This window comes from Saccostrea cucullata, unplaced genomic scaffold (assembly GCF_032062105.1).
Source record: "Saccostrea cucullata isolate Sc308-1 unplaced genomic scaffold, CSIRO_AGI_Scuc_v1 ctg66, whole genome shotgun sequence".
Taxonomy (NCBI): Eukaryota; Metazoa; Mollusca; class Bivalvia; order Ostreida; family Ostreidae; genus Saccostrea; species Saccostrea cuccullata.
The window spans coordinates 248,059-264,069 of record NW_026929644.1 but is presented as its reverse complement, the minus strand read 5'-3'; the positions used below and the strand labels follow the sequence as shown (position 1 = coordinate 264,069).

The window sequence follows — 16,011 nt, the reverse complement described above, 5'->3', positions numbered from 1 at the left end:
ACACATACAGTGATGACATTGGTGGAGGTAACCAAAATATCTCTATTTAATTTGTATAGATGATATATATAAATTAAACATTCTTATCAATGTCTAAAATAAAATCACCTGAAAGTATACCTTTCAAATTTCTGTTCAACTTTGATAAATGTTGGATATGTAAACCACCATTATCAGCAGACTTTTCAGATTAGTTTATTTAAAAGTAACTGCTAAAGTTTAGTGTCTGATAGTGTAATTAATAAAATTTTTACTGTAGTCTGGTGTATTGATGGTGTGGAAAGCTGATGCCAAAGGTCGACTTCAACAGAATCCTCTTCATCAGCACCACATACAGGAACCGCTGAAGATTATGTTGTATAGGCCTGTACCCCCTCCAGACCCCAACAAGTAGGTCAATCATCAGGGGAAAATAACTAGCATGCTTAAAATCCAATGATTTAGGAATAGGGCTACAACCCTTTTTCCTTCTCTGTTATTTGTGACTTTTTTTTAATGTGAAATGAGACTTCAGTGAAATAGTAATTTACAAATTAAAATAAAAAAAAAATGTTTACCAGTTCAAATTTTTTGAGTTAGTTTATTTTTAAAACATATATATATTCTTTAGAAACCATGGAAACGGGGGAAAAAATCTAAAAACCTGCTTTGGCATTAATTGATGAAATGTTAAGAAACTTGGTATTTTCCATGGAACAAAAGATATTTCATTAAAATTTACTATAAATTATCAGTATAAGGAGATAAAGATTGTAATTTTTTTCAGTGATATTGCCCAGCTTGCTAGAGCTGCTGTCAGTGGGGATGAGAGTGCTTTAGATATGTTCAACTGGAAAAGGGGCAAAAACAACGCAAGAGGTGGAGCATCCTTCGGATCTCAGGAGGCTCTGACGTTTTTTGTTGGTGGAGCCACTGGTATGTTACTCTTTGTGTTTTATAAAATCATTTTTTTTACATATAAAGTTTTTTTAAAGTTTTTTTTTAACTTTTGAAAAGAAATGTTTCTTCTTCAAGCAGCTGGGTTTTTATGGCTTTTAACTTACACCTAAAAACTCCATGTTTAGCATCTGTAACTTATAATCTGTTTTTAATTATACTTTCTTCAATAATATTGAAGTCATTCCTTTTTATTTGAAGAATAAATCTGTTTGTTCAAAAGAACTGCATGCTTTATCTATCATCCATTAAAAAAAAAAATCATGAAATTAAAATCTTCTGTATCATAATTGTGAAAAATAGTAAAATGTCAAGCATGAGTTTTCCAACAACAATGTTGTGAATCTGCTTGTAAAAATGCAAGTTATTTTCAAGTGCACATAAAGCTTTGTATTACCATCAAATGTGATCAAAGATTTGGCAATTGATATGAAAATGACTTTATGAATGAGTGGTTGTTGTAGTGAATGAATTGATATGATCTGTATTATTGCATTATTTCAAGTATGAAAGTGGATGTACTTCAGTTTTGCCCTGTATTCATGGTAAAATAATTTCTGTTAGGTGTTCAGAGAATCCTTACCCCTGGGCTTATGAATATGCCCTTTGTTCATGGTAAAAATCATATCTGTTAAATCTTAATTTAATTCTGACTCCTTGACTGATGAATAATGCAGAGATTGACTGTTTTCATCTTCGCTAGCCAAGGGTTTCTGATACGCTCCTCTCCTCATAAACCCTTGGCATACGGTGAAGTCAAAAGACGGGATTGTTTTCCGTCACGTGATCTCGAATCTATCAGGTACGCACAGATTGCGTCATCGCCAGAAATAAAGACACGTGTTAAAAAAAAAATTAAATCAACGTTTTTTCAAGAATAATTAAGAAGAAATTATTGAGTTATGTTTATTCATTATTTATAGAACAAATCTGAAGCTTCAATATAGATCCTTAATCACATATTTAGAAGATATTGGATGACACCATGGCTATTCATAGAATTGAATGTTATCTTACGGATCGTTGTTTACTTGCGTTTTTCATTTCCGAGATTAAACAGGAAAGATGTATCCCGAACGCAAATACCGTCATTTACAAAAAACAATCGCTGATTGGTCGACCTGGGTGTACTGAAATCCAATCAGAACTCTGGAAAAAAATCCTGATTTTTATGAACACTGTAGGCCAAGGGTGTATGAGGAGAGTAGCGTATCAGAAACCCTTGGCTAGCGAAGATGGTCTGTTTTCTGAAATAACAAGTTAACTTTCTATAATATTATTTAATTAAAGTTGAAAACATGTAATATGTCAGAACAAAGTTTTATATCATGTAGTTTATATCAAAAAAGCTAAGCTATGAACAGTTCTGGAACTTCTAAGTTACATCTACTTGCCAGTTTGACTTGTAAACTTCTGAACTGTAAGAGTTATTCAAGCTGTGAAAAAAAGACTTGTCATGTATTCTAATTATGTATAAAAATACAGTTAAAAGCAAAATATTTCTCATCACTATGCTTGATTTCTGAACTCTTTAAGGTGGTGTGTACTATGTTAATGATGCTGGCCAGTGCTCCCAGATCTTTAATGCGGATGGACCTGTGATGACCTTATTGCACTACGATGAGAAGAATCTGCTGATCACAGTAACAGAAAACATGTTGCTGACTCAGCACTTTATCACACCAGAGGGAGAGGCAAGGGAGGTCATGAAGGTAGGCTTTATTATTATGATTTTTTTTTTCTTCCATAACTTTTTCAGCTATAAGTATTACAGTTTGGTTTTAAGGATTTATTAAGGGTGTAGAGAAAAGGAGGGGGAGTAGCAGTGTTTTTCGTCTGTAATTTATTCATAGTAAAAAGTGTTTTATGTATTTGATGTACAGGTTAAAATGAGTGGAAGGGGAGAATCACCTACCATAGTTTGGGCAGGATCAGGCATCCTGGCCACAGCTCTAGGAGAAGGAGTAGTCAGGTAAAGAGAAAACAATTACAAAATATCATATATTCAGTAAAATTTGTGATTGTTGAATATTGAATTACACTATAGCAATTCATTGTTGATATGAAATTGTCTATCCATGATAGGATGTGGGACTTAGAACATGAGGACAACTACATCCTTACACTGGAAGGTCACAGTAGCTACGACCATAACGAGAGTATCACTTGTATTTCTTACTGTCCAGAAAAGGGTAATGTTTGTTTGAATATAAATGGTTTACACCATACTTACATGAATTAATCTATTATTGTATTGGAATTTGGTTTCCTTATCTGTGTATTTGAAATATTGATGTAATACTTAAATTTTTATGTTGACAGGAACTCTGGCAGGGGGGACAAACATGGGAAATGTGGCTCTGTGGAAATACTCTCCCCCGCTGGGAGGGAAGGTGGTAGACGGGGAACTGAAATGGAAACTTCAAGCCCCAGCCACAGTGGAGGGACCCATCAAACAAATCAGGGTACGGAACATTGTGTATAGTTTAGAAGGGGGGAAAATTGGTTAGCAATGAAAGAAAATTATCATGTGCTACTGATGAAAAGAACAAGTGGATTCTCCTAAAAAGACACGTGGAAAGCAATTTACACAAAACTTCTTATTTACACATTTGTATATTTTATACTGCTAGTTTACTGTAAGCTTTTTATGTTTCAGTGGGGATCTAACAAGCACCTCCTTGCTGTCAATACTATTGCCAATGTGTTCATGCTTAATGAGCAAGTGATGAGTGCAGGATTTAAGGAACAGGTCAGGGAATCATTCAAGTCTTTAAAATAAAGAGATTAAAGGCAAAATGTTACCAATGCAGGTTTGTGAAAGATATTTTAACTAAAATGTAATTTTCAATGACAGACTGCAGTGGTTCAATATGGACCAAGTTCCTTATCCATAGAAATGTTCTCCAACATGGCTCATCATGACCTCAAGACAGATATCCAAGTCAAGGGCATTTTTACAACCAAAGTGAGTTATAACAAATTACTTGTTCATTGAATAGAATATCATAACAAAAATCTTGAATCAGTTCTAATTTGTGGGGGAAGAAAGGTAACCTATTGTCTTTAATATTTTCCTAGGATGCATTAGCAGTATGGAATGGACGTAGAGTGATAACTTACGAGTATTCTACAGACAAGTCTTCTATCAAAGCTGCTGGTAAATATAGCAACAGTTATGAATTTGATTAATACAGATGAAAAAATCTGATTTTATTGTAAATGGGATGGTAACCAATTTGAAACATGGTAACTCTTGCATAAAGGGTTTTACAAAACAGATACCATAAACTGTTGTCAAGTAGTGTACACATGAACAAAAGAAAGGGATTCTAAAAAATAAAGGAGGCAAATATATTTAGTGTTTTATTATTGATATCAATTTTCTGAAATATAAAAGTCAAAAATTGTTTTACAGGTACATTCACCACAGAAACCATGAATGTGTGTCTGTATGAACAGAATGTCTACTGTATTGAGGCCATGAAAGTTCAAGTCAGAACACATCAGGTAAAATTAAGCCTAAGCAGGACACACAGTCTTACATATTGAAAAGGACAGTCTTACACATTTCAACATTGACTGCAAAGAAATTTTATTGAAAAAACTAATAAAAACTAATCAGAATTTGTTATTGATGTTAGGGTACAGTCAAACAGACTATAAACTTCTCAGAACTTGAGGGGCAGCCAGTCAGTATAGATGTGTGTGGTACCTACCTGGTCATTGGAACCAACATAGGATTAGTGCGAGTTTATGACTTATCCAGAAGGTGGGTGAAAGAGCCTGTCCATGTTCTTGTGCTGTCTGCATAACAATATCAACTTATGAATAGTGGCTTAAAAAGTTTATTTGATTTGTAGAGAGGCCAAGCCCCATAGTCAGCCCAGGAACTTAGGGGAGATAATTCCTGGCTTTGGATCCATCATCTCCTGTAAATGTAACTGTAGTGGAACACGAGTCAGCGTGTTGATCAAATCAGTGAGTCAAAGCTCAATATTACTGTACCTGTGTAAATCACATCCAACATAAAATCTGGAACAATAGCCATTACAAAGCACGATGTTTCTCAAACACACATATGGCAGTAGTTCAAGATGATTTTGAAGTTTTATCAATCATGCTTAAAAATTTAAAATTGAAATTTTCAGACACATGGCCACATTGATCCAAAGATGTACTTCTGGGACACAGAGGTGGACCAGGTCTCCTATTTCAACTTTGAGACGGGTCGGGGTGAACAAGATGATTTTCCCCCAGAACAGATTGAGGGGGTAGAGGGGGACACAAATGATGCTGAGAGGTTTGTTTGTTTCTCTCACAGTTTTGTAAATATCATCTGAATTGAATTCATATAGCTTTTATATGACAAAACTGACAATGGTTTTTTAAAGGTAGTACTTAAAGGTTTAGATCTGGGTATTGGCTTGGCACAACTTTTGCCTTCGCTCTTAAACTGAATACATTGTATAAAAACATGTTTTTATTATGCTATAACATTAATTTTTTTTAAAGAGGTAAAACTCAGGCTGCCAAAGACATAGCTGGTCGTTATCCGATGACGCACTACTGGGATGCCCATGATCCCAAATTAATTGTCTGTGAGGCCAGAATTCTGATTGATGCATTCAACAAGAAGGAGAAAGAGGAAAAGAAGATTGTTTCCCTGTCTAAAACAATGGATGATGGACCGGTAAGTTTTGTACAAGAAAAATGAAGAGAAGTAGGGCTTAAAGACTAATAAAGCAATGTAATAAAAAGATAATGTTGATGTTAGGGTAATTAAGGGGATTACAAGAGAGTGGTACATTGTGGAGATTTATGTATTATTGTTCATGCCTGACTTGCAAAATATTTTAAATCAAATAATCCTGAACATGTGATCAACTTCCATTTACATTGTAAGTTGATTGTATCACAGGATATTCAAACAAGTGTTTCAGATGTAATAGTAGATAGATTCAGCATATACAAATAAGTAGGTCAGATGTTATGGCTGATTTGGCATCATATTAACATATAGAAGTAGATTTTATTTCTTCCAAAAAAGAAAAAAAAAGTGTAGAAAACTCAAAGATGTGCAAATTATGGTCTTTATGTATACTTTTTGTAGTTATCTAAACCTGAATTTGTACCTTTACAGGTCGAGGTGATGATTGTATCGTTATTCAGTACGCCGGAGAACGGGATCCTGATTCAGGACAGTTTTCCTCTCCCCGACCAGTTCCAGACACTGCTAGGAATAGAGGTCCCCTATCACTACTTCGTCAAAAAGGTCGGTTTGCTATTAGATGATGTTGTAAAGGGTTGATTAGCTACTAGTGGGGGGGGTGATTCCTATCAGTATGTATGTTGTTATCTGGGTTGTTTAAAGGTGATTATCTGCGTAAAATGATAAAAACTGAAGCATGAAGTTAGAAAACTGTTTTATCAGTATAGTATCTGAAATTTGTACAGCTTAAATTTTAATTTTGCACTTTTCATGGGAGACAAACCAAAATTAGCACAATAGCTGTTAAGAACATGAACATGATTAAAGAGAAAAAATTTTCCTAAATTAATAGATCTGAATTTTAGATGGCATGGTATTTTGTCTAGACACAATGTGAAAAGTATCTTTTACTTTACAAATGAGATGAAAATGAAAGCTGAATCTTACATTATCCGTACATACTTGATTTATTTTATCATTTCAGTCTGAAAACACTGGTGATGAGGACGATGGACAGGGGGATGGTCCGAGACCAGAATCCTCGTCCCCCCGAATGGTTGCTCGCCGGACCATGAGGGATTTTGTGGGGCTAGAGAACAGTGACAAAAATACTAAAGATGCCATGCTTAACTTCAGTTACTACCTTACCATAGGCAACATGGATGAAGCTTTCAAGTCTATCAAGCTCATTAAGAGGTATGAAAGATGATATCCTTGGAGAAATGTTGCATATAGATTATGAAGAGATTTATTACCACTGTTAAGTTTTCTTTCAGTTTCTACTCAAAGTTTATTAAAAGTGCATTTTCATTATTACTGGTATTTTTTTCCTTAATATGTACATGTATCATACATGTAAGACATACAAATGTCTTTGAAAAAGAAATTTAAGGAAAATGTTTTCTAATTTTACACTACTTTATCATTACAGTGAGTCTGTGTGGGAAAATATGGCTAAGATGTGTGTGAAGAGTCGCCGACTGGATGTGGCCAGTGTTTGTCTGGGTAACATGGGCCACGCTCGAGGAGCCCGGGCCCTGAGGGAAGCCATGAAGGAGCCCGAACTCGACGCGAAAGTGGCTGTATTAGCCATGCAGTTAGGACTCAAGGTAGGTTGTGGGAATTCAAATACACTCTACTGATAGGAGAGCATAAATCCAAGTAGTGAATGTCTTCGTATTGTTATGACCAGGGCCTTTGTTGAACGACAGATCAAAATCTTCTATATTGTAGAAGAATCAATTTTTGGATACTTGTTTCATATGGCCATGTTTTATTATGAAGAAATAAACAAGGCAATCCAATTTCATTTTTAGCTCTACTGGTCAGAGACCAGAAGAGCTTATGCGATAGTAAGGCGTCCGTCGTCCGTCTGTCTGTAAACAATTTTTCAAAACGCTACTCCTCCTACAGTTTTGGTCTGATTTTAATATAACTTGGCACACAAGTAGACTACACTAAGATACATAAAATAGTGCATCGATTTTTGATTTCGATGAACGGTGTTGCCATGGTTACTAAAAATAGAATTTTCTGTGAAATTCCTTTAAAACGCTACTCCTTCTACAGTTTTAGTTTGATTTCAATATAACTTGGCAAACAAGTAGACTACACTAAGATACATAAAATAGTGCATCGATTTTTGATTTCGATGAACGTTGTTGCCATGGTTACTAAAAATAGAATTTTCTGTGAAATTCCTTGAAAACGCTACTCCTTCTACAGATTTGGTCTGATTTCAATATAACTTGGCAAACAAGTAGACTACACTAAGATACATAAAATAGTGCATCGGTTTTTGATTTCGATGAACGGTGTTGCCATGGTTACTAAAAATAGAATTTTCTGTGAAATTCCTTTAAAACGCTACTCCTTCTACAATTTTGGTCTGATTTGAATATAACTTGGCACACAAGTAGACTACACTAAGATACATTGAAAAGTGCCTAGGTTTTTGATTTCAATTAACGGTGTAGCCAAGGTTACTAAAAATAGAATTTTCTGTGAAATTCCTTTAAAACACTACTCCTTCTACAGTTTTGATCTGATTTTAATATAACTTGGCACACAAGTAGACTACACTAAGATACATAAAATAGTGCATCGATTTTTGATTTCGATGAACGGTGTTGCCATGGTTACTAAAAATAGAATTTTCTGTGAAATTCCTTTAAAACACTACTCCTTCTACAGTTTTGATCTGATTTCAATATAACTTGGCACACAAGTAGACTACACAAAGATACATAAAATAGTGCATCGGTTTTTGATTTGGGTGATCGATTTTGCCATGGTTACTAGAAATAGAATTTTCTGTGAAATTCCTTTAAAACGCTACTCCTTCTACAGTTTTAGTTTGATTTCAATATAACTTGGCAAACAAGTAGACTACACTAAGATACATAAAATAGTGCATCGGTTTTTGATTTCGATGAACGATGTTACCATGGTTACTAAAAATAGAATTTTCTGTGAAATTCCTTTAAAACGCTACTCCTTCTACAATTTTGGTCTGATTTGAATATAACTTGGCACACAAGTAGACTACACTAAGATACATTGAAAAGTGCATAGGTTTTTGATTTCAATTAACGGTGTAGCCAAGGTTACTAAAAATAGAATTTTCTGTGAAATTCCTTTAAAACACTACTCCTTCTACAGTTTTGATCTGATTTCAATATAACTTGGCACACAAGTAGACTACACTAAGATACATAAAATAGTGCATACGTTTTTGATTTTGATGAACGGTGTTGCCATGATAACTAAAAATATATTTTTCTGTGAAATTCCTTTAAAACGCTACTCCTTCTACAATTTTTGTCAGTTTTCAATATTACTTGGCACACAAGTAGACTACACTAAGATACATGGAACAGTGCATCGGTTTTTGATTTGGGTGATCGATTTTGCCATGGTTACTAGAAATAGAATTTTCTGTGAAATTCCTTTAAAACGCTACTCCTTCTACAGTTTTAGTTTGATTTCAATATAACTTGACACACAAGTAGGCTACACTAAGATACATAGAATAGTGCATCGGTTTTTGATTTCAATGAACGGTGTTGCCATGGTTACTAAAAGTAGAATTTTCTGTGAAATTCCCTTAAAACACTTCTCCTTCTACAGTTTTGGTCTGATTTCAGTATAACTTGGCACACAAGTAGACTACACTAAGATACATAGAATAGTGCATCGGTTTTTGATTTCGATGAACGGTGTTACCATGGTTACTAGAAATAGAATTTTCTGTGAAATTCCTTTAAAACGCTACTCCTTCTACAGTTTTAGTTTGATTTCAAAATAAGTTGGCACACAAGTAGACTACACAAAGATACATAAAATAGTGCAATGGTTTTTGATAAGTACAAACCAGTAGAGCTACAGTCTCGACAGAGACTTCTGGTTTTAATGTTTCTTTAAAATCTTTTATAGGAAGATGCTGAGAGATTACTGAAAAATTGTAAGAGGTATGACTTACTGAATGAATTTTACCAATCTGTTGGAGAGTGGAAGAAAGCTTTGGAAACAGCAGAAATGTATGACCGCATTCACCTTAGGACGACATACTTTAACTTTGCCAAGCATTTAGAAATGAAGGGAGACTACTCAGAGGCTATTCCAAAGTAAGCCAAGAGAATAATTATGATGCATATGAAATGTATGCTTTTAATTATCATTTAATTTTCTTTGAACTTAACAGTTTGATTTCATTTGTTTTCAAGATGCACAGAGTAGAAAATAAAATGGTTTAATTAAGTGTTGCTTAAATTTCAGTCTTAATTATTTATTTATATTTCAAACTTAATTTGAATTTTCACAGTTATGAGAAGTCAGACACACACAGATTTGAGGTCCCAAGGATGTTATTTGATGAGCCTGAAGCTTTGGAACATTACATCAGTATGCACAAAGACAAGTGAGTAAAAATATTTGTAGTAGATATTGATAATGACCATTTAAGTCTCCTTTCTAACTGAAATGCATAGCAATTTAAAAAAAAAATTGTAGGATCACTCAATTTTATGAGAATAAAATTAAGTCAGTGCATGTGAAATGGTACACAAACTTTCTGTGATTTTCAGGGCTTTACACAAGTGGTGGGCGCAGTATATGGAGAGTACAGGAGACATGGAGACTGCTCTACAGTATTACGAGAACGCCCAGGATTATCTCTCCTTAGTCAGAGTCTACTGTTACTGTGGACAGATGGACAAGGTAAATTCTGTTATTTCCTTTTCTTTTTCTGTTTTTTTAAAGCCTGAGATGGGGTGTATTCTAAAGTTCTCTGTGTTTTGTATATTTTAGGCTGCTGAGATTTGTAACAACACAGGTGATCGGGCAGCCTGCTATCACTTAGGTCGTCAGTATGAAAATCAGGATCAGATTAAGGAAGCCATTCATTTCTTTACAAGGGCTCAGGCTTACTTCAATGCCATCAGGCTCTGTAAAGTAAGTTCTACCAGTACTCTCCTTTCTCATATTTATAAACACCTCAAGTTTGAATTGCTTAAGATTATTTATTTTAATTAGGACTTGTAGCGTATTAAATTTGAGCAATCATTTATTCATATTTTGATTAAAGTATTTTGTTTTCTGTATTTTTTTGATTGTATTTGAATAGGAACATGGTATGGAAGATCAGTTGATGAATCTGGCTCTGATGGGTCGACCTGAAGACATGATAGAGGCGGCTCGTTATTATGAACAAAAGCCAGGGGCTCAGGACAAAGCTGTCATGTTGTATCACAAAGTAAGTCAATAGAAAATGAGATCTTTTATAAATAGAAATGAGAAGTATAAAAAACAAGTTACAGGAAGGCTTAAATTAAAATATTAGAAATTCAACAAATAGTTATTAAAGTTTAAATAGATACATGTACTACAGACCCTATGATTGATATTATGACACTGACATTACATTTTTGTTTTCAGGCGGGTAACTTTTCCAAAGCTTTGGATCTGTCCTTCAGAGCTCGACAGTTTGGAGCTCTACAGCTTATTTCGGGTGAGCTGGATGAGCGAGCTGATCCCGAGCTCCTGAAGCGGTGTGGAGATTTCTTTATGGAGAACGGCCAATACGACAAGGCAGTAGATCTGCTGGCTATTGGCAAAAAGGTAGGAGTGTTGTCAGATGGGGAAAATTATCATCAGAACACTTTTATGTAGCAGTTTTAAAAGGAAAATGCATTAATTGTAATCATGTATCGTCCATGAATAAGACAAGATATACCACTAAAGGTGTAAAAATATTTTTACTTTTTATTTTTTTGAAAATATGTACATTTACAGAATTTTTTTCTGAACATAATTTTAATGCCAGTTGTGAAATTGACCAAATTTCTTCAGTCATAGTAACAATTTTAGGGAAGTATGGGTAAAATATTCATATTATTTCACCTTATTGTCTAGTACTGGGAGGCATTAAAGATCTGTATGGACCAGACCGTGGAGATTAATGAAGACTTGGCAGAAAAACTGACCCCCGGTAAGGACGACCCCGGGATCGACACGATGGAGAGAGTGAAAATCCTGGAGGCCATTGCGGAGGTGTGCATGCATCAGGGAGAATACCACCTGGCTACAAAGAAATTCACACAGGCCGGAAATAAAATCAAGGTAAGCGATGAATTCCAAAGTACTGTAAATCACTTCTTATTCGCTAGAACTTTATTTTTGTGTAATTACATGAGACAGAGTGCTCGAGGAAATATTCTTGGTTATATTAACATTCTTAAAAATTATATAGAGTAGTATTAAAGAAGCATTCAGGAAAATTTTGTCTCGCTAATAAAAATTAAAGGTCTATATTGCGAAAATATGGTGTCACAAAAATTAAAGTGATCTACAGGAATTAAAAAGCTTCTCAATTGCATTTGATGTTGCTTGCCTTTGATTGTGTTTTATTACTCTGCAGGCAATGAAAGCACTGTTGAAGTCTGGTGACACAGAGAAGATTTGTTTCTTTGCCAATGTGTCCAGACAGAAGGAGATTTATATAATGGCGGCTAACTATCTACAATCATTAGACTGGCGAAAAGACCCAGAGATCATGAAAAACATCATAGGATTCTACACCAAAGGGAGAGCACTGGATTCTCTAGCCGGCTTCTATGATGCTTGTGCACAGGTAAAACTGATTTTATCTTCTTTATTTAATTTTTGATTTTGTATTGTATCTGTATTTGGAATTGAATACAACTACATGATAAAAGACAAATATTTTTGTATTGGATGCTATTTTTGACATCTTTTGAATATGATTTATATAGGTGAATATTTATCAAATTTTTATTACATGCAGTAAGTTATGATACATTTGTTGGTAATATTTAATTTGTATATTCAAGGTTGAGATAGATGAGTACCAGGACTATGACAAGGCACTAAGGGCTCTGGGAGAGGCTTATAAATGTCTCACTAAAGCTAAAATGAACGATGAAATGCTACTAGAGGAAAGACTAGCTCAACTGAAAAATAAAATTGCACTGATAAAGAAGTTTGTCACTGCCAGAAGGTAGGAAAAAAGAAGAATTTCATTTTTAAAGGGATACAAGTCCCTGGATAGCTAAATACAAATAAATTATAATTTTGGTGCTAGAATTGTATATAGCATTAATTTTGCTCATGCATATTTATGTGTACTTTATATGTTGATCTTTTTAAAATCATGTCAATCTTTATCTTACTAGGGCATTTGAAGAGAATCCTGAAGAGGGAATAAAACAATGTCAGATTCTGTTAGAGGAACCAGATTTAGAGTCAGGAGTGCGTATCGGGGATGTTTACGGGATCATGATCGAGTACTATGCTCGTAGAGACCGGTGGAAGGCTGTAAGTATCTAATTCAGTAGGAGTTCTTTGTTCAAGAAAGGATGCAACTCAGTTAAAGTATGAAAACTCAAAATTATGCTGTGGGTAACAGCAGAAACCATGTACTAGTAATTTCAAGTTAAAATGATGATTTATGATAAATTGTCATGTTTAATATGGATCTCTTAGAATGAATGTTGTTCACATATAAGTTGCTGTAGAACTACAACCCTTTATTGTAGAGTTGATATGAGAAAGATAATGTGTAATTTTCTTTAATTTACAGGCACATGCTGCGATAGAAGAAATGAAGAGTAGAATACCCAATGTAAACATAGGTTATTATGTCAATATGCGGACTGTGGAGGCAGTGTATCGTGCTTTGGACATTCCAATGGGGGACTTGAATAGAGGCAAGATGAATGGAGTTATGGATGAAGAAGATGGAGAGATTGTAGAAGAGGAGGTCGACAACATTTACGGACACGATGAAGTCTGATCTCCTGAGAATGATGTGTGGATCTGAGACGTCTCCATTCCATCTGACTACTGTGATACTCCTACTTGTGTTGTGATACAGCTGTGTTTATCTGTTGCCATGGCAATTCACCTCATAGCTAGCTTTAAGAACACCCACCTTCAGTTTCTTCAAGATCTGATTTTCCGCCCAATAATGTTTTGTAAAAAGATCTTTATATTTTCAAATTATGATATTTCTTATTCCTGATTTTTTTTAAAAACATATCTGTAAAAGTTGTTCGTTCTTTTTCTTTATTGAGCCCCAGTGTCTGTTTTAATTATTTATATGTTTTTTTTTTTTTTAATTTGTGGCATTTTGTTTTGATGTATACATCATATGACATTATCTTAGTGCATTGTACCTTATTTGGTCAAAAAGAGAATTGAACTGAGTTCTCTCTTTTAAAATGAATATTTTGTAATATGAATCCTATAAAATTTGTTAAATACTGATGTACATTTGTGTTGCGAATCCTGACCTTGCAGACTCATTGAACTATCACATGCACACTGCCAAGTGGAAAAAAAACTTTTGTTGAAATATTTTGGGGAAAAAAAAGGTTCTTTGATGATTTCTGAATGCTATGATAATTTGAAAAATCAGGAAATTGAATTGCATATGGGGCATTTTTAAATATTTACTGCACTGATCAGTGATTATAGTATAACTTGATTATAAAGAACTCACTTATATTGAAAGATGGGTTAAAACGAAACTTTTACAATCCCTGTAGAAGATTTTAAATTGAATTCTGTAATCTAGTTATAAATATTTATTAGGATGATCTGAGAAAAATGACTTGTTATGAGTTTTCTTTGATTTTTTCTGTCATTTGAGAAGCATATTTCACCAGATAATCATGCAACTAACGGAGGTGATTTATGCTAGAATTTCTTTTGTTTTTCTTCTTGGGATTATTTTTGAATTGCGCATTCTTTATCAATTCACATTTCTGGTTGTGTATTCGTAATTTTTTTTGTTTTATTTCCTGCCTCTTTTGTCTGCTGATTGGTTTTTGATATATGACCGCCCTTCAACATTGAAGGTGATGAGAAATGCTACTATAGTTTTCAGTGTCAAGTCAGAACTTATGTCTATTCCATCCAGGTCCTGTAAAAGGACCCTATCCCCATTTAAAATTTAATTCCCTGAAGAAAAAAAATCAGATAAAAATTCTCTAATGACAAGCAGATTGAATAATTTAAATGCTTTTTATATCAAATAAGCTGAATTTTGAGGTTATAATGACATGTCAAGATTCAAGTAGAGAATAAGCTACAATCTACCTCTTTAATCTATAGTTGAATAAAATTAAATTCATTAGTTTAACTGTATTTCCAAATTTTGCCACTTAGTCAATTTAAAATTCCAAATGAAAGATACAATATCCTTACAATATCCTGTACCAGAAAGGCTATATTGGCCAAGCAAGTAACTCATTTTCATGATTTTAAGATTTCCATTCATATTTTTGGAAGTGTTCACTGTTTTATGTTGTACAGATGATTTTTTTTTATGATTTTTTTTTTTTGGTAGAAGCTAGGTTGTTAATTATCTATTTATTGACCCTGTCAGCATCTTTGTTAGTGTTGTGATAAGTTATTTATATGGGACAATGTCTGACAGTCTCTTAATGGTGTGTTAGTGTGAGTACAAGTCTCCAATGTGGATCTAGTGCTGATCACATGACCTATGACATCAGATCATGTGATCGAGTGTAAGACTGTATCTTGTAATGTAACAGTCATGTAAGACTGTATGTTGTAATTAAATAATATTTCAATAGTTCTGTATCAATCTGGTGCCGTCCATTTTCTTACTGATTAAATTGGGAAAGTATCATTTATACATGCAGTAATAAATGCTGAAAATGAACTGTATTGCTTTTTCTTCTTGTTTTATTATTGTTGCATCAAGTTCAAACCCTGTATAAATTTTATCTCTTAGCAAAGAACTTTGCCAACATGAGCTTTATTTATTTAAGCAAAATGAATCATTGGAATTAGGACCAGTGCATTCTTCACGAATGCAATGATTGGGTTACAATACAAACAAATTAATTAGATGCATTTTACATACATGTATATGAGAAGAACTGTATTGAACAGGCACATTTAGAATATGACAATACTCATTATAAAAAATTTCAAGTACTCCAGGACCCCTTAACTTCTTCTGACTGTCTGTCATCCATCCCAATTTTTCAGACCAGCGAACTACAGATCTGCGCTAATTCACAAGTTGACAAATCACACGTCTATAGATTACAAAGTTGTTCATCGATATAATTTTCTTTTCCATTTTGCACAGGATAGTTTAGATAAATAAGTTGAATGTACACTATATATATGATATAAATATTCATCTTTATGTGTGTTTGAGAAATAAAAGAGTTGACCCTTTAGGCTTTCCATGATTTAAAGACGCGTTCGTTAGTGACTGTTGCTTTTGCATCGGCAATCGTTCGTTTTGCAACGGGGCCTGTTGATTTTGCAGTTAAAAGTGTTGTTCTTTCTCATTTCCATTTCCA

The 16,011-nt window shown here is 34.0% G+C and overlaps 1 protein-coding gene across 1 annotated transcript; it reads left to right on the top strand.

Moving 5' to 3' along the window:
- Window positions 1-263: 263 nt before the first annotated feature.
- Window positions 264-15,356, top strand: LOC134281591 (intraflagellar transport protein 140 homolog). Its single transcript, XM_062764029.1, has 28 exons — window positions 264-390; window positions 767-915; window positions 2,473-2,648; window positions 2,820-2,908; window positions 3,022-3,128; window positions 3,259-3,401; window positions 3,596-3,688; window positions 3,794-3,904; window positions 4,018-4,096; window positions 4,355-4,446; window positions 4,581-4,708; window positions 4,800-4,917; window positions 5,088-5,239; window positions 5,452-5,629; window positions 6,080-6,211; window positions 6,633-6,844; window positions 7,080-7,257; window positions 9,584-9,774; window positions 9,972-10,067; window positions 10,234-10,366; window positions 10,457-10,600; window positions 10,773-10,901; window positions 11,084-11,266; window positions 11,561-11,767; window positions 12,066-12,278; window positions 12,499-12,665; window positions 12,841-12,982; window positions 13,248-15,356. The coding sequence occupies exons 1-28, from the start codon at window positions 272-274 to the stop codon at window positions 13,458-13,460; spliced, it is 4,074 nt and encodes a 1,357-aa protein (XP_062620013.1). The 5' UTR covers window positions 264-271; the 3' UTR covers window positions 13,461-15,356.
- Window positions 15,357-16,011: the final 655 nt, after the last annotated feature.